Genomic DNA, 25,312 nt, shown 5'->3' with positions numbered 1-25,312 from the left:
AAAGGTGTATTGTTGGCTCTAGTACGGAAAAAAAAAGAGATCCCTGTTTATATTCAATACACGACACCCTGCACGTGCTATGATGGTTTGTTAACTACAGCAATCATGATAATGATGTTGAATGGCATAATGATAACCAAGAACTATAATAGCTCTCTTTTGACAACTCTCTTAAAATTGTTGTAATCTCTCTGCGAGTGTGTGTGCGTAAAAGGGGGAGGGGTGCCTTACTCCTTGTTATCTTATTCAAATATTTTTATTCAATTTGTAATTGAGTAATATGGATTTAGGGTTTTGAATCTCTATTTAAGCTCTCAAGAGATGATGTTGATGCTTAGTATTTGTTTTTATTTTCTGTTCTCCACAAATCTAAAGTGGTTTTTCAACTTTATTATGTATTATCCCCCTTCTTCATGATGCCAATACAAGTAATAGAGCTGGTTGTTTATCTAAGCAGGCTTATGCCATATGAGTATCGGGGGGAGTTGGGTATTGCTTGGAAGTTGCTTGTGGGAAATCTAAGAAAACTACTTTTCTTTCCAAATTACTTGGGCTATGTATTCACCGATTACTTCAAGTGGCTACTTGTTTTGGTTTAAAAGATAAGCGGGTGGGGTGAAGAGAGAGAGAGGGTTTGTGTAGTTGATTTTCTTATTCATAGATTTTTCTGCTTCCTTATGATGTGTTTGGTTTTAGTTAACAAAATTTCAGAGGCTATGGCATTTATGGGGTGGGGGTGGCTTAAGTAAAGCTAACAAAGTTATAGCCATTTATTCGCACTGTTGTTGCTTCTTTTATGCTACCTTTTACCTCTGCTGATGTTGTAATTCTTGCAAATGGTCACGTTGTTCTTGCTGATCTTGTTGTTGTTGATTTTGTCGGTGTTGCTGTTGATTATAGTCGGTGTAACTGTAAATGCTATAGTCACCACTATAGTCACTGCTATAATTGCTACTCGTGCTAAAATTACTATCGTATTTAGCTTCGTAGTTACCTGTATAGTTTTGATTACTACTGTATGCGCTACTGCTACTACTTGGACTCTCGCTATTATGTCGGCTAGAGCTTCTGCTGCTGCTGCTTTTGGTGGAGTTTTTGGTTTTGCAATTTCTATTGTTGGTGGTTGTAGTATTTCGGCTGTTATGGGACATGTGGTTGCTTTTATTTAAATATCCTTTTTGATGTTTAGAAAAACAAATGTATTTGTTTTTTTTGTTGTTGTTGTTGATGTTGATGTTATGACTATGTCTGTAAATTGATTGAGATTGCAATGCAAATAATGTGGTGTTGAGAATATAACTGTTGTAGTTGTTGCTTAGTTATTTTGATTGTTTGTTTTTTTTTTTGGGTTTAAATGGTGTTTTGATATACAGCGATATTTCAATAATGACATAGAGGAGGTGGTGTAGAAAATATACAGGTTTTTGTGAACGTTTTTTTTTACACAATATTTCATAACAACAATTTTGTCAAAATTTTGGTGAAAGGAAATATTTCCATGTTATGGGAGGAAAAATTTAAAAATTAATATTTTTAGTAAATAAACAAAAAATAAAACATATATTTAATTTTATAAATACTAAAGTTCACAGGAAAAAAAATCATGAAAAATTTTTCAATTAAAGACTTATTTGAGTTTTAAAAAATATTTCATTAAAATTTTATTGATACAACAAATTTTTTAATTGAAATAAAAATCAATCACAAAAATTAATAGTATCAATTAATTTTTTTAATTGATGCTATCATTTCGGTGATTGAAGACATTTCAATTAAAAAATTAATTGGATCAATGAATTTCGTTATTGAAGACAAAAAATATTTTTTTGTGTGTTGAGAGGAAATAATAAGGGCTAAAGGTGATTTATACTTAAAAAAAAGCAGGTTTTCAACAAGCCTGTGATTGTCATAGATTCTGAATGAATCACGAAATTAATTGATGCAATCAATTTTTTAATTGAAATATCCTCAATCACGAAAATGATATTATCAATCACAGTTTTAATTGGGCATAAACAAAATACTTGATTAAAAAAATTTATTGATTTCATTAGCAAATTGCAATTATTTTTTTAATTGATTCAATTAATAATTTAATTGACTCAATTAAAAATTTAATTTATGTTGATTGTAAAACTCAATAAATATTTTTATTAAAAAAACGTAACCGTTTTCAATTACTTTTTAAGTGACTTAGTGTTTTTAATCAAATAATTAATTTGATTAAAAATTAAATATTTGAAATAAATTTTTAATTAAAAATTTAATAAATTTCCATCACATTCTTTAACTGACTTAGTCTTCCGAGTTTGATTGAAATGATAATTGTATCAATTAATTTTTTAATTAAAAAAATTGAAAACGTTCAATCATTGACTTATTTAATTTAATGTTTCTAACTTTATTAAAAAGGTAATTTTATCAATTAATTTATTAATTGAAAAAATGACAAATTCATTCAACTTTTTAATTGGAAATATGTTGGTGATTTTTTTTCTGTGTATGTGTTTATGTAATATTACCAACAAAAAATATATATAATACACGATTTTGATATTCAGCTGATAACGGCCAATTATATGGTATTCAAGCCCACCTAAATTATTGCATGATACGAATCTACGCGAATATTGTGGTAGGTTTATCATTTACACCACACTCAATATAACTACCATAAAACCTGTTATCATTGCGTACTCAGCTCAATCTAAATGACAGTGATGTCAATCAAGAAGAGATTCATGGACGCGCGTTTTTATCATTGAGAGGAACCTTCTATTTTATTTTATTCGTTTAGTGTTACCACCCCACTAGAGAAACTAGGGTGGAATTATTTGGCCCATCAATTGATGAAAACGCCATCGACCGAGTTGAAACTTCGATTGTGGCGGTAGGATATCGTTTTGTTTGTTATAGTAGTCCTATAAAATAAAGTGTCTTTCCATAAAAGGGCAACTGAAGCTGATATTTAATATTACATAGAGTACAGCTGAATAGTATCTTGGTTTACTATATCAAAAAAGGCGCTTTCTTTATTTCTGAGGGGTGATATCGAGGAAATAATTCCTCACATCTAAGAAATTTTAGCCTTATTGAACATTTGATTCAAAATTTGAGGCAATTTACAAAACTTGCAGGAAATTTAGACTCTTTAAAGGGACTCCAGAAATTTCCATAAGTTCCAGATACAAACCTAGAAACTCAACACAGGAAATAAATTTTTCCTCAGTTGATTGCAAAATAACTCAGGGATAGTGTTTATATGGTTCGTAACCACATTGAATTATTCGAGTGCTGCAAAGAAAATAATTCGTGCAAAATTGTAAGCAGCGGATATTAGCTTATTGTTTTGAATGCCTCGAGTTTTCGGCTGAGCTAAGTGGACATGGCTACGACAACTCTTCATATCAGTAATTTTTATTTAAATTCCATACCAAGAGTTTTACCTAGATTTGTTATACCCTAAACCACTATGTGGCCAGGTAATATACAAACTTTAACCTGCATGGAAATGTGTCCAAAAAAAATAGTTATAATCCCTATTGTATATTGATCAACTTGGAAGCATCTCATAAGTCGATCTAGACATTCTTCGGTTTGATTTTCGCAGTCATCAAACGATCTTACAAGGACTGGTGCTTTTGAAATTAGAATATACACACATAAAAATTTGTTTAACCGATCGTCCTAAAATTTAGTACAGTTTTAGAATATTTCTCCCAATTGGGAATCATTAGCCTCTTCGCTTAAATTTACATATTACTCCCATACACATGGGTCTGATATCAATTACACATCTACCTGTATGTGATTGTGATGTAAATGGCAATAGCAATCGCTAGTGATAAACATTGGCAACACTTTTTATGATAACGGATGCTTCTCTTTGTTATCTGACACATACACAAAGAGAACACAAATAGGTATCAGTGTGTACGATAGATACTCATTAGATTTATGTTGCCACCCTGTTGAATATATAGCTGTGCGATATTCTAATGAGTCCGAGTCAATTAAAAAAATATGAAAACACAAATAGTTTTTTTTTATAATAAAGACACATATTAAATTTAAATTATTCTATATAATTGACAAAATTGTTGTTATAAATTCTTTGTAAATTGTATATGCTTTTTGGGATGGTGTATTTATTGGTGGTTATTTGATGAATTGTTGTGAAATATTTTTGAAAATCCTTCTTACCGTGTTTTTTTGTTTTTGAAGAAGTATGGGTCTATTGATTTTAAGCAAATTCCTTCGGGTAGATCTTCTTTACGTTTCTAGTTCAGGAACATTTCAGAGAATTGTGTTAATGGTTTATGCAGCAAAGCCTTCGAGAATGTTGTTATCCTTAATCCTTGGATGTTACTGAGCGATTTGCCTTTTTTTTTTTTTGGGGTGGGAGAGATGATATTTTTCTGCCACGTTTTTCTTTTGCTTTCAAAGTATATCACAGGTTCTGTCTGCCTTTTTGTTCTATAGTTGTCCTTTTACTATTTTTCTTGAAGTTTTCTTTGTCTATCTACAATTTTCTGGCACAGCGCATATTCTTGGCTTTTTCTGTGGCGCGCCAAAAAAAAATGAGGTTTCCTTGTCTATCTGCTGCTGTTGTCTAAATGGATGGATGGATAGATGCTCTGGTTGTTTGGGAGGCCTGGTGGTTTTTGCGTTTTACATGCAAATCGTTTCTTTTTTCACCGAGAGATTGACACAACGTATATCCAACACCACCATGCAGGGTACAAAAAATATATCCTATGTCAAAGATGACGAACAGCCAAAGGAAGTGATGAAGTTTGCGTCCCCATGATAGAACAAAAGAGGAGGGAAAAAGAAATTCTTGGTTACAACTTTTCAACGTCTTTTTCAAAATATTTTCTTCTTTGAAAGATTTTTGTTTGTGTAAATGTATGCGTGCGATTTTGGGGGGTTTTTATTTTTGTTATAAGCAGGACGAGTGTGTGAATGGATGTGGAATGTTCTGGGATGCCAAGCATGATTGTTATTATTGTTCCAGCAATAGTCTGTATGATTTTCCAAAAAGTAAAATTGGATTGATGATGGTGATGTTGGGGGGATGTGGTTTGGGGATGGATAGATTTATGTGTAAGTGTTTTTAAATATTAAAGAAGGGAATGAGTCAATGATGCTGAAATATTTTTATGCTGACCAAATTATGGGCTCCTTATCAAGTCCCCTGGTCAATGATGAATTTTTGTGGTAAGATTAAAGCTACACCGAATAATATTTATCTCCAAAAGCGAATTTTCTAAAAAATTAAATTTTCTTTTATCCTTCTTATTGAGGGGTAAAAAATTTTGTTAATGACTTGTTGGAAACGAAATTGTATTTTAATTTTATTCCATTTTGATTTTTTTTTTGTTATTAATGTAATTTTTTATTTTTCAACTATAATTTTAATCTTAAATTTTCAATCTTTAATTTTTGTCGTTATTGAGGGGTAAATAAAACTTTTTGAAAACAAACTTAGCTTATATTTTTACTTTCTTTAATTTTAAATGTATTTTTTTATTTTTAACTCTAATTTTATTTATTTTTAATTTAATTTATTTTTAGTTTTTTTAATTTTTAATTTAATATATTGATCAACTTAGAAGCATATCATAAGTCGATCTGGACGTAGGTGTCCCTCATTTTGTTCATATGTTTGATGTCAATCTTTAATTGTTGTCCTTATTGAGAAGTAAATAAAAATTGTTAACGAATTGATGAAAACAAACTTAGCTTATTTTTTTTAATATTTTTAATGATTTTTTTTCTTTTAACTTTAATTTAATTTTAAACTTTCAATTTAAAATTAATAATTTTAAATTTTAAATTTTAGAATTTTGTTAATAACTTGTGGGAAAACAAAAATGGCTTATTAAATTAAATTCATTCCATTTTTATTTTTTATTTTTTATTTTTAATGTAATTTTTATTTTTAAATTTTAATTTTTAGCTTTTAATTTTCAATCTTTAACTTTTATCCTTATTGAGGGGTAAATAAAACTTGTTGAAAACAAAATTAGCTTATTTTGTTACTTTCTTTAAATTTTAATATTTTTTTATTTTTTAACATTAATTTTATTTTTAAATTTTAATTTTTGATTTTTGGTTTTTAATTTTTAATTTAATATATTAATCAACTTTGAAGTCGATCTATACGTAGGTGTCGCTCATTTTGTTCATATCTGTTTGATTTCAATCTTTAATTTTTTCCTTATTAAGGAGTAAATAAAAATTTTTAACGAATTGATGAAAACAAACTTAGCTTATTTTTTAATTTTTTTTTTAAAGATATTTTTTATTTTTTAACTTTAATTTAATTTTTATTTTTTAATTTTTAAACTTTCTTCTTTAAATTTTAAATTCTAAATTTTAAATTTAATTTAATATCATATAGTTTAATTTAAATTCTAAATTTTAAATTTAATTTAATATCATATAATTTAATTTAAATTCTAAATAAAAATTTAATTTAATATCATATAATTTAATTTAAATTCTTTTATTTTTCCCTAACTGGCATATGGAGTATATACGCTAGCTGGCAGCTATGTCCATAATGCGGTTTAAAAGTTCGTTAGTTAACGGAGCACTAACGGAGCACTAACGGAGCTTCATGAAAATAGGCGTAAAAGTTTAATTTTAATTGTTTTTGCTAACCACCCTTACTTAATTAAAAATCCAAAAATTGAAATTTTGTGTGGTCATATGAAATCATGAATCATGAAGCACTTAGTCATCGCACTGGAGGGTAAAAAAAAAACAAGGAATATTCAAAACGAAAACCAAAACTCTCCTTTACACCAAATCAAAATGAACCCCACCCAATAGAAAAACAAAACCAACACTCTTGAATGAATCCAGAGGATAACACTTCAGGTTTGGGACAAAAAGAAATTCGCATGACAAATTAATTTTGTGCTACAATCGTTTATGGGTGTATGTAAATACGTATGCTCGAGAATGTTTACACGTTATGCATTTTATGTGGTGATTGTGGCAAAAAGCAATGCTGCTTATTTAGCTGACGAGTGTTGGTTGAATGAATCAAAGGAAAAGGTTACATGCGTTCCGATATTAACCAAAACCAGCTGGTCGGCCGGGTAGCCAGCGCCAGTGAAGCTAAAATTCATGAATTGGTTTTTATGCAAACTACCCCATTCTGTTGTGGTTTTATTGAATGTTTATGTGCGTGAGTGTGTGTGTGTCTGTGTTTAGCATGCCTGCCAACCATGTTTACTTCCGCAAACCATAGAATTTGAACCCAATGAAGGAACCACAATAAAATTCCTGTATTAAAGGGAAGTCATGTCTATTTGCACTTTTATTAAGAGCGTATAACCATTTCATTGGGTTTTTGTGTTTTCTATTTTTATTTGTTTTTTTTTTCATACAGCTAAGGCAGAACTAAAAAACTTTTCCTAATACCGACAAAATTACTTAAAAATTAGGTCCTAAAATATTTTATAATATTTATTCAAATATGTATTTTTTTTTTTTTTTTTTTTTGTAAATTTATTGTAAATTTATATTAAAATTTTGATTCAAACAAATTTGTTACCGATGTAGTAAAATTGAATAATGACTACCCTGATTTATGACATTTTAATACAAATTGCATTGTATTTTCGCACAATTGACGTCGATGGTCGATTTAATGGTTTACCAATGTTCTCAGTCAATCACAAGGAGATCAACTGCATTCTACCAGCAACCACAGCAATGAACAAAGTGAATGTAGCTTGCCCAGTAACGGGAACAATAATTCCATGGGCCTGAATTATAGGGGCCTGCTAGATCCATTCTAACTTCATTTTTAATATGGTGAATCATTAGAAGGCAGCTAATGCGAGAAAACATTCCCCAGGAAATCATTGCAAAAAGAGGATTAAGCCACAGATGTAAGCTGTGAATGTAAGATACGGATTTCAACTAAAGATAATTAGAAATGTTACACCAAAATTTTTATCACATTAGCGACGATTTGGTATTTTTCGCCTTTACATAGAAAGGCCCTATGAATTTTTGCCAACTAGCAAAATGCACTCTTACTCTCATTCATATTAACCGAAGGTACTCTAGCATAACCATTTTACACACCAGGAATTACATTGGATAGAGAAGGCAAGAGAGTGAGAGAGCGTATATATGTAGCGAAAAGAGCATCAAATACTAGCGCATATACATAGCATAGTTGCATAGTTTTTGGTCGTTCAAAATTGCTCATTTCCAAATCTCCACCTCGTTGTAATAAGCTTAATTGACAAAGAAAAGTTTAAGAAAACACAACAGCTGCAAAAAAAAAACAAAAAAAAACAGCAGAAAAAAACGAATGAAAAGTGTAACCGAAAAGAATAGTAAACAAAGCATGCACAAAAAAATAGTAGATGTTTATTGTTTATGCCAGAATGATGTGATTATGGCGTAGAGAAGGTGGAAAATTAAGTTTCTTACCATCAAACGATTAACTAGCAAAAATAAGCCATAACCTCAATTAGATAAAAGAGCAAAACTACTGTTCAGTAATGGACGTTTACTATGTAAATGTACTACATTTTGTACAAGTTCCTTCAAAAAGGTGAATTCTGTATGTTTTGGTAGATATTACCAACTAAGAGGTACATCAATTTTGTATAGAAATAAAATTTTGACTAAATATTTTTTTTAGAAATAAAATTTTGACAAAATTTTCTGTAGAAACAAAATTTTTACAAAATTTTCTATAGAAATAAAAATTTCAATAGAAAAAAAAAATTGACCAAATTTTCTATAGAAATAAAATCGTTGATAAAATTTTCTATAGAACTAAAATTTTGACAAAATTTTCTATAGAACTAAAATTTTGACAAAATTTTCTATAGAAATAAAATTTTGTGTTTATTGTTGATATTTATTTAATTTTTATGATTTTTTATCTCATAATCTCGGCTATAGGTCTATAAATTAAACTTGAAATTTTGACAAAATTTTCTATGGAAATAAATTTTTGGCAAAATTTTCTATAAAAATAAAATTTTGCCAAAATTTTCTATAGAAATAAAATTTTGCCAAAATTTTCCACAAAAATAAAATTTTGACAAAATTTTCTATGGAAATAAAATGTTGACAAAATTTTCTACAGAAACAAACTTTTCTATAGAAATAAAATGTTGACATAATTTTCTATAGAAATAAAATCGTTGACAAAATTTTCTATAGAAATAAGACTTTGATAAAATTTTCTAAAATTTTTACAAAATTTTCTATAGAAATAAAATTTTGACAAAATTTTCCAATTTTGACAAAATTTTCTATAGAAATAAAATTTTTACAATAGTCGAACTTTCCTATAATATGTACGTACCAAGGTAAGTTCTGTATGAATTTTGTACAAAACAGTCGTCGACGCGTATCATAGTTAAGAGAAACTATGAAAACAAGGTACGTTCTATTAACCAGTATTTGCGTTACAAATTTATTTGCCACCACTAGCAAGCAGATTTCTGGCGTCAACAAAAACAGAGAAAGGTGTAATGAAGCATTGCAAAATATCGAATCTAGTGTTTGGGGAAAAAAAGAGATTATGTGAGGAGGTGAGGAGATTGTAGAGATAGTACTTCACTCAAATCCCCTGATTCAATTGCACTAACTAAAATATACACTAATCGTGTTACATTTAGCCTTTTGTAACTGGTGTGGTGATGATATGGCAATATTTTCTTATTTCTCTCTCTCGCTCTCTCTCTCTCTCTATCTATGGAGAAAGAGATGGTAAGTTTAGTAAGCACATGTGTGTGTAACAAGGAAATCTCAAGATATTATAGTGCTTATAAGCACTGCCCATAGTGAGTGTATAGTGAATGTATGCTCTGTGTAATGATGTTATTATAAACTTGTATCAAACCAAAGTATATTACTGAGGCAGCAGGGAGTATGGTTTCTTAATGATTATGATGACGATGATAATGATGACAACAATGAACATGATAATTATGATTATGATGGTAAGTCTTGTTAATCTTGTCAACTGTACGCGATTTGTTACACAGTAAACAAAAAAAACAAAACACAAATATGCTGCATCCCCGTACAAAATTACCAAAGCATGGCGCACTCACCATAAGCAGCATGCATGTGCTAGCTTTATTGGCCGTAAGATGCCGTATTTTTTTGCTGTTGCTCTTTTCTTGTTTTTTTTTTTTGCTCTCCTTTGGTTTAGTTAACGTTTTATGAGTTAAAGCCATGTTTGGTGGTGTTCTACCATGCTATGGTTAAGTTTTGCCCGCAATTTGTTGTAATTGAAAACTAAAGAGCCACAGGACAGACGCAAAGTAGCAACAAAAGCCAAGATACCACAAAGCTTAAATCAAATTTGTATTGAATGTGTGTACGTGTGTTTGTGTTTGTTTGTATGCTTAACTGAAAGAATTGAAAAGTATGACAGAGCCTTTACACTGCACATACATACATACCCAAAGGCAGCGCAGTGTGGCTTCATAATCAAGTTTTAATCCACAAGAAAATTTTCATTACTGACAATGAAAAAAAATTGGTTGCCAAGCATATGGGGATGGATGGATGGATGGATGGCATGGCAAGTGATACAAAAAAAATAAAAGAAGACAAATAATAGAAAAGCGTGAAAATATTCCAGAAAGAAGAGATTTTCACACAAAAGACATGCTAGAATTTTACAAATGGTACTACCAGAAGACAAACATCAAGAGAGCACATGCTCCTCACAATTGTGTGGGGGAATGTGTTTAACTATGATGATTGATGCGAACTGCCAGAACTGGTGGTTGTTTGGACACACACACAAACACAAGAAGGATCTAAAGTAAAGAATAATGACAAGTGGCCATGAAAGAATGTTGAGGATTTTTCAATGGATTTTTATCGTCTAGCCATGTGGATTAAAATCAAATAAAATTACATCAAGATTTAAATAAACAAATTAATAGGGAAACTCCGGCAATAGAGATTAGTTTGTTTAGTTACAATTAAAATTTAATTCAATACAAATTTGAGGAAAATAATTTAGACAAAAATTATGTGCAAAGTAATAGGGAAACTAGGTGGGGATTATTTCAGGGAAGCTTTTGTTTAGTCAAAATTAAAATTTAATTCATTGCGAATTTGGAAAAAATTATGTAAAATGTAAAAAAAAATATTACATTTCTTTATATTTCCAATTAAAATCTTAATTGACTTTTAAAAAATATTCAATTAAAAATTTAATTGATTCCGCAAATTTTTTAATTGAAACAAATATCAATCACACAAATTAATAGTATCAATTAATTTTTTTATTGGTTTTTATTTCTGTGATTTCAATTAAAAAAAATTGGATCAATTAATTTCGTGATTGAATCAGAAAAAAATTTTCATTGTTTCCGGTCCGATTTCTGGGCGCTTATAGGCCCTATATGAGTATGTGTTTGAAATTACTACAGACTATTTTCCACCTGTGTATATAGATTGTAATCAATTTCATGTGAAACGAGCTTTTTTATCTATTTTTCAAATATTTACAATAACGAATATTGATGGTGATTGATTCTATCGTCAATATTGCTTTTGTATTTAAACAACTGTCAATATTAATTGAATTACCACACGATAAATGAAAACAACAAAACTTGTTGATATTTTTATTTGCCGTATTGTTGTTTGTAATAAAATTTATTTAAATATTTATCAAACTTTTTGATCATAGTATCTATCAGTGATGTGGGAAAATGGAAACTCGGTTTCACATAAACTCTTCAATTAAATATAAATAAAACAAAGATGGCACAATTAAAAACATGGAGAAAAGTATAGTCTAAGGGGCACAAATGTTGTGGTGGAAATTGAGAGCATAGTTTTAGGCAATTCAATTCAAAACTTTATACATGTTACGGAAAAAATATTGTGCAAAATGCATTAATAAAACATTTTGATTAAAATAACAGCTATGTAGGTAATTGGTCACTCGGTTCCAAATTACCTCTTTATTTAACTAAATTAAATAGAGATGATGAAATAGGTGAATATGAAAAATATTATATGAGGGGTATAATTCTTGTGGAAAATAAAAGCATACTTTTAGGCAACTTTTTTTTAGGCAATTTTCTATAGAAATCAAATTTTGACACAATTTTCTATAGAAATAAAATTTTGACACAATTTTCTATAGAACCAAAATTTTGACAAAATTTTCTATAGAAATCAATAGGAATAAAATTTTGACAACATTTACATTAAATTTACTATTTAAAGAGCTCTTCGCTGGGGCAATAAATAAAATAATTTATTTCCTGTAGATTTTGATTCATTTAACACACGAACGATTACTATTAAGCACACCAATTCATTTTCATCAGTAAAATAATTAATTTTCTATATATGGCGGAAAGTTTATTTAATTGAGATATTAGTATTTTTTCGCCCATTTATTTTATTTATCATTTGTTATATTCATTATTTATGAATTCCAATTTTTGCTCACCTATTATTTCATTATTATTTATTTATTTATGTAGTTCTTTTGCTGAGTGTTTGTTTATTTAAATGAGATAAATAAGCTTTTGATAGACTCCATAATAGCCAGCCTTTTTAAAAAGGGGGCTATGGTAGTTCTTGCTTTTGAATATGGAGAACTCAAAAATGATTTGACAGAAAGTTCAAACCCGTTTTTGTTGAGTATACTTTGGCAATTGATGTTACAGGTCATAAGTGATGATAACATAGGAAAATTTTGACAAAATTTGCTATAGAAATAAAATTTTGTAAAAATTTTCTATAGAAATAAAATTTTGAGAAAATTTTCTACAGAACTAAAATTTTGACAAAGTTTTCCATAGAAATAAATTTTTGACAAAATTTTCTATAGAACTAAAATTTTGAAAAAATTTTCTATAGAAATACAATTTTGACAAAGTTTTCTATCGAAATAAAATTTTGACAAAATTTTCTATAGAAAAAAAACTTTGACAAAATTTTTTATAGAAATAAAATTTTGAGAAAATTTTCTGTAGAAATAAAATTTTGAGAAAATTTTCTATAGAAATAAAATTTTGAGAAAATTTTCTATAGAATAAGATTTTGTAAAAGGTTTCTATAGAAATAAAATTTTGTAAAAATTTTCTATTGAAATTTTGAGAAAATTTTCTATAGAAATAAAATTTTGAGAAAATTTTCTATAGAAATAAAATTTTTACAAAATTTCTATAGAAATAAAATTTTGACAAAATTTTCTATAGAAATAAAATTTTGAGAAAATTTTCTATAGAAATAAAATTTTGAGAAAATTTTCTATAGAAATAACATTTTGAGAAAATTTTCTATAGAAATAACATTTTGAGAAAATTTTCTATAGAAATAACATTTTGAGAAAATTTTCTATAGAAATAAAATTTTGAGAAAATTTTCTATAGAAATAACATTTTGAGAAAATTTTCTTTAGAAATAACATTTTGAGAAAATTTTCTATAGAAATAAAATTTTGAGAACATTTTCTACAGAAATAAAATTTTGAGAAAATTTTCTATAGAAATAAAATTTTGTTAAAATTTTCTATATAATTTTGACAAAATTTTCTATAGAAATAAAATTTTGAGAAAATTTTCTATAGACATAAAATTTTGAGAAAATTTTCTATAGAAATAAAATTTTGAGAAAATGTTATATAGAAATAGAATTTTGGCAAAATTTTCGATAGAAATAGAATTTTGACAAAATTTTCTATAGAAATAAAATTTTGACAAAATTTTCTATAGAATTTTAAATTTTGACAGAATTTTCCATAGAAATCAAATTTTTTTGTTTGGTAGTTTTTTGATAAAATTTACTCCAAATTTTGATAGATTACCTCGAGTGGCAACCCTGGGCACAACATGACAAAAAGGTGGCAGATATGAAAAATTTATGACATAACGCCTGAAAAAAGTAACGATTTTGGCACTAAAGTGGCACAGCGGTAGCACTGGTGCCCAATTCATTAATGTGAGCATACTTTTAGGCTTGTCTTGGGTGAAAATACTACAAATGTAAAAACTAAAATAATTTGTCATAATCGTGATTACTATAATACCCATCCTGTCCTGTTCTCTCTATTAATTAATTTTCCATAGAAATAAAATTTTGACAAAATTTGCTATAGAAATAAAATTTTGTAAAAATTTTCTATAGAAATAAAATTTTGAGAAAATTTTCTACAGAACTAAAATTTTGACAAAGTTTTCCATAGAAATAAATTTTTGACAACATTTTCTATAGAACTAAAATTTTGAAAAAATTTTCTATAGAAATAAAATTTTGACAAAGTTTTCTATAGAAATAAATTTTTGACAAAATTTTCTATAAAATAAAATTTTGACAACATTTTCTATAGAAATAAAATTTTGACAAAATTTTCTATAGAAATAAAATTTTGAGAAAATTTTCTATAGAAATAAAATTTTGAGAAAATTTTCTATAGAATTAAAATTTTGAGAAAATTTTCTATAGAAAGAAAATTTTGAGAAAATTTTCTATAGAAATAAAATATTGACAAAATTTTCTATAGAATAAGATTTTGTAAAAGGTTTCTACAGAAATAAAATTTTGAGAAAATTTTCAATAGAAATAAAATTTTGTAAAAATTTTCTATAAAAATAAAATTTTGACAAAATTTTCTATAGAAAAAAAATTGACAAAATTTTCTATAGAAATAAAATTTTGACAACATTTTCGATAGAAATAGAATTTTGACAAAATTTTCTATAGAAATAAAATTTTGACAAAATTTTCTACAAAAATTTAAATTTTGACAGAATTTTCCATAGAAATCAAATTTTTTTGTTTGGTAGTGTTTTGATAACATTTTCTCCAAATTTTGGTAGATTATTTTTGGCTCGAGTGGCAACCCTGGGCACAACATGACAAAGAGGTGGCACATATGAAAAAATTGTGACATAACGCTTGAAAAAAGTAACGATTTTGGCACTAAAGTGGCACAGCGGTAGCACTGGTGCGCAATTCATTAATGTGAGCATACTTTTAGGCTTATCTTGCGTGAAAAATAATACAAATGTAAAAACTAAAATAATTTGTCATAATCGTGATTACTATAATACTCATCCTGTCCTGTTCTCTCTATTAACCTTTTCTTTCTAACTTAACTTACACGCTAATTTGAAAACATCAATCATTTAACAAAAAACTCTATGTCAGTTGGCATCATTGACATTATAAAGCAACCAAAAAAAAAGACGTACACTTTTGATACGTATCATTGTGATATTCGCTCAATCATGTATGAAATGTAAGCGCAAGCCTCATTCAAGGTGGCATATTTGTGTAGTGTATGTATATGAGTGAACGCGTGTGAATATTTGAATATTTTGTGGATATCTATCGAGTCGATAAACTAAACGTCCATCCATCTATCAAATATTCAATCTATCCATCGGTGTGTCCATCATTATATCTATACATTTGTATCCAAATTTGTTTTCATTTTTTGTGTTTCTAGCATTGTTGAAAAAAAAAAAAACTAAAATTCGCAGAAGAAGTATAAATATGAAATGAAAACAAAAAGAAAAGATAAAAAATGAATGACTGTTTAAATAATAAATTAAGCAAATACATTTGATATATACGCAGCAAACAAATATGCGACATAGACATGGCTATAAAGACGCAGCCACAAAAACAGCCGCATAAATAAATTTTTTGGCCCAAAACATTCAATGCTAAGTAAATACAACCCAACCCAAAACAAATTGGCTATTGAATTTGATGTCAGAGAAGGCGTTGTGAAAAGTATTATTATTTTATTTTATATTTTATTTTATTTATTTATTTATTTTTTCTTGTTTTTTGAAAATTTGACAGGACGAAGAAAATCATGTAAAATTATAAAAAATTAAATATGTGTAAAAAAAATATGTTAAAAAAATATCAAAAAAAATAATACAAATAAAAAAGAATCATATTAAAATGATCAAAATATGTTATACATTTTTTTTAATTATTTTAAAACTAATCCTTAACTAAGCAGTGACCTGTTTCCCGGATTTGTCATATTGGCTTAGTGCTGCTCAAAGCTACCTTAACACGCCTTTATCATATTTGGTCTACACAAACACAAGTGGTCCATTCATTGTAATGCAGATTTGAATTAATTTGAATGACACTACATGTCGTTGTTTTCAAAATTTAAGCTGACACCATTTATTCTAATCACGTTAAAGCGACAATGAGATTAACGTCTCGTTAAAAATTGCACACACAATACAGTATGAATTGCCAATAAACATATTGCAGGTTGGGCAGAAATAGAAATTTAATAGTCCATTTGGGAATATAACAATCTTGAGTAAAATATATATATATATATATATTAGGGAAGCTACAAGTGTGAAGATAAATCCGTATATGTGGAAAATCATTCTGATCAGCGCCACCTATATGTGAATAGAAAATTTGTATGCGAATACAAATATAGTGTTAGGTTAGGTGGCAGCCCGATGTATCAGGCTCACTTAAGACTAGTCAGTTCATTGTGATACCACATTGGTGAACTTCTATCTTATCACTGAGTGCTGTCCGATTCCATGTTAAGCTCAATGGCAAGGTACCTCCTTTTTATAGCTGAGTCCGAACGGCGTTCCACATTGCAGTGAAACCATTTAGAAAAGTTTTGAAACCCTCAGCATTACTGAGGTGGGATAATCCACCGCTGATAAACATTTTTGGTGTTCGGTCGAAGCAGGAATCAAACCCACAACCTTGTGTATGCAAGGTGGGCATGCTAATCATTGCACCACGGTTGCTAGTGTTTGTTTCTTATCAACAATACACATAAACTTTTTTTTCTGATTCAATCACGAAATTAATTGATCCAATTAATTTTTTAATTGAAATGTCTTCAATCACAGAAATGATATTATAAATTAAAAAATTAATTGAAAGTCAATTAAATAATTAATTGAACCAATTAAAAAATTTATTGACACTAGTAATTTTTGTGAATATTTTTAAAACTCAATTAAAATTTTAATTGGAAAATTTTTTGTGAATTTTTTTTTTTCTATGTAACTGTACAGAAAAAATTTTCACCAAAATATTTTCAATTCAAATTTTAATTGAATTTTCAAAAATATTCAAATAAAAATGTAATTGATTCAACAAATATTTTAATTAAAACAAAAAACAATGACACACAAAAAAATTTTTCTGATTCAATTACGAAATTATTGATCCAATTATATTTTTAATTGAAATGTCTTCACTCACAGAAATTATAATTAATTGGAAGTCAATTAAAAATATTAATTGAAAGTCAACTAAAAAAATAATTAATCCAATTAAAAAAATTAATTGATACTATTAATTTTTGTGATTGATTTTTGTTTCAATTAAAAAATTTGTTGAATCAATTAAATTTAAATTTTTTAAAATTCAATTAAGACTTTAACCCCCATTTTCATGAATCTCCGTTAGTGCTAACGAACTTTTAAACCGTTCTATGGAACTATCTGTCATCATGTCTATATATTCCATATGTCAGTTAGGAATTTAACTGCTGAAAATTTTTCAGTTAAAGTTAACCGGAGGAAAGATATTTGCAATTTGCTTTCTTTTAACTGGCAGTCTAAGCTTAGCGGAGCTACATGAAAATGGCCGTAAATGCTAACATTTTTCGTAAAATTTTTTCTGTGAATATGAATTAATAATATCAATTATTTTTTTAATTGGATCAATTAAATTCTTAACTGTCTTTGGCGAATGATGTTATCAATAAAAATGAATAAAATTTAATTGGATGAATTAATTTCGTGGATGAATCCAAAAAATTATTTTAGTGTATGCCTATAAAAATTGGTATTTTTTAAGAGTTTTCTTTTATGCCCAATAAACAATATAATCTTCGATAGAAATTACTCCGAAATGGCCAAGTGAAAATTATGGGAAATCTATATTCTATATATCTCAAAATATTTCAAAAAATATATTAAATAGAATTTTTTGTCCCACTGTATCTTAACTTAAAGGCAATATTTTTTTTTTAAATTATTAAACATGACTGATATTTTAAAATGTGTGTCAATTTGTGCTTTTATGTTTTTGTCCCACTGTGTGTTAACACCAACATAGTAGGCTTTTCTCATAATTATTGAACCTTGCACTTATAAAAATACTATGGCCTATGTGTACTCTCGCCTTTGGCATTTTAGAGCGTCGAAAAGATTAATGATTACAACAAACACAAAAGGGCTGACAGCATGATTTGGTTAACTGGTTGGCTACTTTAAGGTTTACACAATAAATCTTTTGAAATCTTTTGTAAACATGCGTAAAATGCAAACAACCATGACCAGACGAAGATTGGAAAAAATGTTTTTTCAAAGGTATCCCCCCCCCCCCCCCCCCACTAACCACCATAACCATTATGCCCTGCAATAATAAAACCACACTCTAGTGCTAATATAAAATTTATTCTCTTTTGTTGAGGTGAGAATGTGAAATAATTAATTACAAAACAAATATGTTGTCGTTGTTGTGTTAAATACTCGCATTGCTCTCATTCATTGAAGGTCAATTAATCAATTTGGACATTTATACGTAAATACTGAATTAAAAACCAATTAAAACATCAAACAGAGGCCGTAATACACAAACAATAAATAAATAAAAAACAGCGACACCCTGTATTTATATATTTCCAGAAAGATGATTTTAGTGAGAGAATTTGTAGTAGGGTTTAATACAATGACTGTAATAACGGTAAATCTATTAAACAAGCAATATATAAAATCTCGCAATACAATAAAATGAAATAAAATTTAAGAGACACCCTGTTTTTATGTTTTGGGAGAGGCTTTGATTTTGGTGAGAGATGTTGTAGGAGAAGTAACAGTAAAATTGTTGAACAACTTAAGGAAAGGCAGAAATTTTGGACCATATAATATAATATAAATATAAATAAAAAAATATAATATAAATAAAATTTTGACAAAATTTTCGATAGAAATAAAATTTTGGCCAACATTTCTATAAATTCAATATAAAATATTTTTTTCGAATAAAAAAAAATTATACTACCTACAAACATTTGATCAACAACTTCAAAATAAGATTTTTTTTAATTTGGTAAATTTTAGGTAAAATTTTCTTCAAATTTTTGTAGATTATATTTGGCCCGAGTGGCCATGGCCTACATATGGGTCCAATTTTTCATGGGCCATTATTTTAGTGGATGTTGAAGGGCTCAAATTAATGTCCATATACCAATTTTGGTTGAGAAGTAAAATCTGATGACCGTTTCATATGCTAACATGGGTATAATAAATTAAATTTTATAAACGAACATTCCTAAGAACACCGTCGTAAGTAAATTCGACAAAGAGTCGTCCGAAAAGGATTTGAGCAAATCAGATTCATAATTTTTTCAATGAATTACAAAGAGAATGAATCATATGGTTGAACTTAAAACAAAGAAGGAAATCTAACCCTTTTCTCTCCCTCTCTTTTAAATTTATACTCAATACATGAAAGACCTATACTTTCCGTTCGGTTGAATCAGTGTTGCCAACTCCCCAAGGCCAAAAAGCACCAAAAATATATTATAAATTCTAACATACCACCTTCCACCACAAAATCGAAAATTACATGCTCTACTATAAAAAAAAAAAAAAAAAAAAAAAAAAAAAAAAACTTCCGAAGATGTACCTATTATAGAACTTTTGTGAATTGAATTTTAAGAAGTTAAGGTGGGTATTAAGATCGAGTTTAGCTGCTAAAATAGTCATTTTTTGACAATTACAATTTCTTTAATAATTCATTTTAAGGAATACAAACTTTGTGAAAATTTGCTTTTGGCTATTCCCCATCAAGTTATAATAAAATTTGCAGCAAATATGCATAATTTTATGCCTTTTTTACTGATATAGTTTTCACTTTAGCGGCAAAACTCGAACTTATGGCGTTTTCTTTTCTTGTAAAAAATGCACACTTTTTTTGCATTTTGCCCGGAAAATGTACTCTTTAGATTCTTTTCTAAAAAAAACAGCCAAAAGTGCGAAAAGGCTTCGAATTCTGTTGTGAAAATAGCGCCACCATTAGAGGCAAATGACGGGCATTTTCAGCACTGCCAACAAACGAGAGTGTTGCTTGCGATTGCTGTTTCCTTCTTTGAATTCTTTTCTGCCCGCTGAAATGATAGCATTTTTTTAGGTTGCTGGTAACATTTTAAAAATGCGCATTCTGTACAGACAAAATGAAGGCAAAGCACTTTTTTCAGAAAAGAAAACACCATTAGTACTCACCATTATGAACCGCTATTCAAGTATACACTTTGATCCGTTTTAATGCTTTCGTCCAATTCATTTTGATCAGTGATGTTTTTCAACTTTCAAAACATTAATATATGGAAGGAGTCTTATTTCAGTTGTGCGTGCTTTTGTGAATTTAATACAAACGTTTTTTATGACATCTTTACCAAATTCGAAAATTCGACACTCATCGCTCGACTTTCCTACAGAATACCCTAAATAACAATATTAATTAAAAAATAATCAATACCAACTTCATAACAATCAAATTCTATATTTGGCAATAAATTTGAGTTTCTTCGGCTCTTGAAAGTCTAATCAAAATGTTTGTATCAATTAAACTTAATACTGTTCAAAATAAAAAAAAGCACCAAAAGCACTAAATGAAAATGCCAGAAAGCACCAAGTTGGTGCTTTTTTTGAAAAGGCACCAAAAAGGCAATTTGGTGCTTTTTAGAAATCAAAAAGCACTAAATTTGGTGCTAAAAGCACCAAATTGGCAACACTGGGTTGAATATTATGAACAGCAATTAGTTGACATCTATACAAACAACATGCTTTTGAATTCGCAAATTTTAGAATGAATGAAAAAAAAAAATAAACAACAAAGCCTATCATTGATGACACACCACAGAGAGAAAAAACATGGCAACATAATATTAAACAGACTAATGGTCGATCTTGAACAACCATAAAGTAAAGCGAAAAAACTGACATCAAAACAATTAACAACAGTGGCAACAATAGCAGCAGCCACAGCCACAGCAACAACAAATTATAAGCCGTCTATACGTAAGGCCCCCTCTTTGCTTTGTAGCTAATCGTAATATGAGTGTTATTTTGGAGTGGCGGCAAAGTATATTCATGACAAATAAATAAATAAACAGTAAAACTCAATACGGAATAAATACATAATTCGCACACACACCGAATGTGAAGGAGGCTGGGTGCACAGTAAAGAGAACGAGTTATGAAGAGTGGGGGGATAAAGGGTGGTGATGATGGTTGCGGTGATGAGGAGATTTAAAGAAAAAACAAAACATCAACATCTTCATTGTTATTCACACAAACGAGCACTCACACACACACACATACGAATATTATTTTAAACGAATATATCCAACGATTATCATTATCAAATTTTGTGTATCTTGTCTGTCGTTCACATACTCATTCCGTTGTGGTGTTTCCATCCGTGGATATAAAAGCGTAATAAAATCAAGAAAAATGAGCACATAAATTCGATTAAAATCGATAAAAGCTAAAGACCATAAACTACACGTATACGAATGGTTGGAATGAGAAAAAAATATGAGATACAATCGTTTTCGATTACTAAAAACGATGTGAATATATTTGCGTGATTGTTTCGCTCTCCTGCTCTTTTAAACCCCCATGGTTTTAATTTGGGGTATTCACACAGTAAAACGAAAAAACATACATTCAAAAAACCGATATATTTATTTTAAAATTAAAATTTTCGAATCGATTAAAGTATGTAGTATATTTCATGAACAGTGCCTTAAACGTATGAGTAATTTCGTAATAGTTACTTATACGCCACCTGTGGTGATGTGAACGTTTAGTACTACAAAAAAACTCGATTAATTTGTATACCCACAGGTTATAAGTTTGTCATTCCGTTTGTAATACACCGAAATATCGGTTTCAGACTATTGATCGGCGAGAAATTATAAGACAATATAACGATGTCCGTCTGTCTGGCGGTAATTTAAGTCATTTAAGAATTAGAAATAAATTTTTGACAAAATTTTCTATACACATAAAATTTTGACAAAATTGTCTATAGAAATAAAATTTTGACAAAATTTTCTATAGAAATAAAATTATGGCAAAATACTCTATAGAAATAAAATTTTGACAAAATTTTCTATAGAAATAAAATTTTGGCAAAATACTCTATAGAAATAAAATTTTGACAAAATTTTCTATAGAAATAAAATTTTGACAAAATTTTCTATAGAAATAAAATTTTGACTAAATTTTCTATAGAAATAAAATTTTGCAAAATACTCTATAGAAATAAAATTTTGACAAAATTTTCTATGGAAATAAAATGTTGACAAAACTTTCTTTAAAAATAAAATTTTGACAAAATTTTCTATAGAAGTTAATTTTTGACAAAATTTTCTATAGTAATAAAATGTTGATAAAATTTTCTATAGAAATAAAATTATGACAAAATTTACTATAGAAATAAAATTTTGACAAAATTTTCTATAGAAGTCAATTTTTGACAAAATTTTCTATAGAAATAAAATTTTGACAACATTTTCTATATAAATAAAATTTTGACAAAATTTTCTATGGAAATCAATTTTTGACAAAATTTTCTATAGAAATAAAATAAAATTTTAACAAAATTTTCTATAGAAATAAAATTTTGACACAATTTTCTATAGAAATAAAATTTTTACAAAATTTTCTATAGAAATAAAATTTTGACAACATTTTCTATATAAATAAAATTTTGACAAAATTTTCTATGGAAATCAATTTTTGGCAAAATTTTCTATAGAAATAAAATTTTAACAAAATTTTCTATAGAAATACAATTTTGACATTTTCTATAAATTTAAAATTTTAACAAAATTTTCTATAGAAATAAAATTTTGACAAAATTTTCTATAGAAATACAATTTTGACAAAATTTCTATAGAAATACAATTTTGACAAAGTTTTCTATAGAAATAAAATTTTTTACAAAATTTTCTATAGAAATAAAATTTTGACAACATTTTGACAGACAATTTTTCTCAATTTGGTATATTTTTCGTAAAATTTTATTAGATTATGTTTGGCACGAGTGGCAATCGTGCTTAGAAGCCTAAATGAGCCACGTATTACTATTGCTTCGAACTGTACAAATATCATATAGCTTTAGACTGCTAACCAATTTCAATAGATTGAGCAGAATCATTGAAAATAGTGAGATTAATATTTCCACATAGATCACAGGAATGAAGTGAACTCGAGTGCATTACATAAATTTTGGAGCAGTATATAAAATTGTTTACCAACTGCTATATCAATACATTTTTGTGATATAAGTTTTTTTTATAAGGCAGCTATTATAAATTCTTAAGTAGTTCTGATGTGGGCATATTCAAGAATATTCGAAAGAAATTTTGCTGCGGTGCATATTTTTTCTAATTTATATTATTATTAATATTGTCTGGACCACCCTAATATTAATTTTTTTCTGATCCACCCTAATATTATTGTCAACAAGCCAATAATTCCAAATTTGTACTAAACAAATCTGCGATAATAAAAGGCTTCCAAAAGCCGTCAAAAATTACCCTTCAACACATCAAATAATTAATATTAATTCATTCGATTTATTTATTTAGGCCAATGAAGGAGAGAAAGCCAAGACATAATGGTATTGATACACTGTGCTCTCATTGATTCAATCACAAAAGAAAATGCCATAAAAACAATAAATAATAAAGTCCACAATAATATAAAGGTGTGATGATTGTTTGCTAGTATAGAGATACACCAGATATACGATATAAATAACATAAATAGAAACAAATTATTTTTGTAGATAATAATAACAAAAACAACCACTATATTGAAAATAATAGAAAACAAACAAAAACATCGAATAAGATAGCCACTGATAGCCTAAAATATTTTTTGTTACAAATGGAAAAAAATATATCTTAACATTTCAAACAGCTACAATTATAGTTTGAGATAAATACAGGTAAACAGGAGAGAGAGCGCCTCACAGTCTCTGTCTCTCTTGGTGTTTTCCAATTGCCAAATAAACTCAATTCTCTCTCTCTCCCCTACTTGTATATTGCTTTTGTTTTCAAGTTTATGGATGGAGGAGCCGGTCGCTGTTAATTTATTCACTATTATGGCTGTTCTTATTATAATTATCGTGGTTATGAACTCACTTATGTGTTCACTCATTTAGGTGTCTGTCTTTCTGTCTACTGTCGTCGTACATTTACCTTCTTATTGAAGCGGGCGGCCAAGGTACACATTCACACATTAATTATACGACTATTGGGGGACTACATACCACACAGAAAACAAAAACACCACCACACCACCGCTATCGTTGCCCCCATATGTACCAGTCAAAAATGTCAGAGCAAAAAAAAAAATATAACCAATAACAAATTAACATCGTCCATTCTTTTATTCGTTCATTCGCATTCGTTGATTTAACGGCGCACCGATATTGTCGCGGTGACGCGATAGAATAAATGAATAAATAAATAATTTATTGTTTTATGTTGAAGAACACGAGTATGCAAATATTTATCTAATTTGTTGTCGGCAGTCACATAGACTATAAACGCAAAAAACATGGGGTTAGGCTGCAATGCCTTTGATTTGTGTGCTTATATATTTGAGTATATTTCCATGTCAATAATGAAACCAAGAAATCCAACACACACACACACACACACACACACACACACTGACAGTCAAAAACACTAGCGACGTTTATTTAAATGCGAAATGTTAAACAACTATCTAAAAACTAATCAATAATAATATTTCGCAAAATCAAAAATAAAACATCCAAGACAAATGATTCGTGAACTATAATCGTTGTTAGTATTTCAATGTGTGGTGTTGCTGTGTGTTTGCCGTTAATACGGCAATATGAGCAGGCCTAAAGGCAATAAAGAGATATTGAGAGAGAGTGAGAGCCTGAACTCATATAATACCTCTCGGCATCACAAAACTAACAATAAAAAGCCATATGAAAATTTATACCAATGAAATCACTAACATTTTGTCGGAAGCCTAAATGGTGTTAAAGGAAATGACAAAACATTTTGAAGCAGATATCACTTCGATATGATGCACAGTGATTTGTTATCTTAAATTTTCGAATGGATTAAAATTAATGTTGGACTTCCGTACAATTTCGATTATTAACGGCATTATATTGATCAGTGGTCGGTGATTATTATCTATTCCGCGATTGAAATAATTTGGATCCATTAATTTTGTGATTAAAACTAGAA

General features: G+C 28.2%; 1 protein-coding gene across 1 annotated transcript in view; it reads right to left on the bottom strand.

Moving 5' to 3' along the window:
* Positions 1-803: 803 nt before the first annotated feature.
* LOC142220596 (uncharacterized) overlaps positions 804-25,312 on the bottom strand; it is a 72,230-nt gene continuing 47,721 nt past the window's right edge. Inside the window, exons 3-4 of the mRNA XM_075289802.1 lie at positions 4,204-4,755; positions 804-1,248 (exon numbers count right to left, since the gene is read on the bottom strand). Coding sequence (XP_075145917.1) covers positions 807-1,151 — 345 coding nt within the window. The 5' untranslated portion in view covers positions 1,152-1,248; positions 4,204-4,755 and the 3' untranslated portion in view covers positions 804-806. The remainder of the gene's footprint in view (positions 1,249-4,203; positions 4,756-25,312) is intronic.

Source organism: Haematobia irritans, chromosome 1, assembly GCF_050003625.1.
Source record: "Haematobia irritans isolate KBUSLIRL chromosome 1, ASM5000362v1, whole genome shotgun sequence".
Classification (NCBI taxonomy): domain Eukaryota; kingdom Metazoa; phylum Arthropoda; class Insecta; order Diptera; family Muscidae; genus Haematobia; species Haematobia irritans.
The sequence above is the reverse complement of the archived record's forward strand: the minus strand, read 5'-3'. Positions and strand labels throughout refer to the sequence as shown.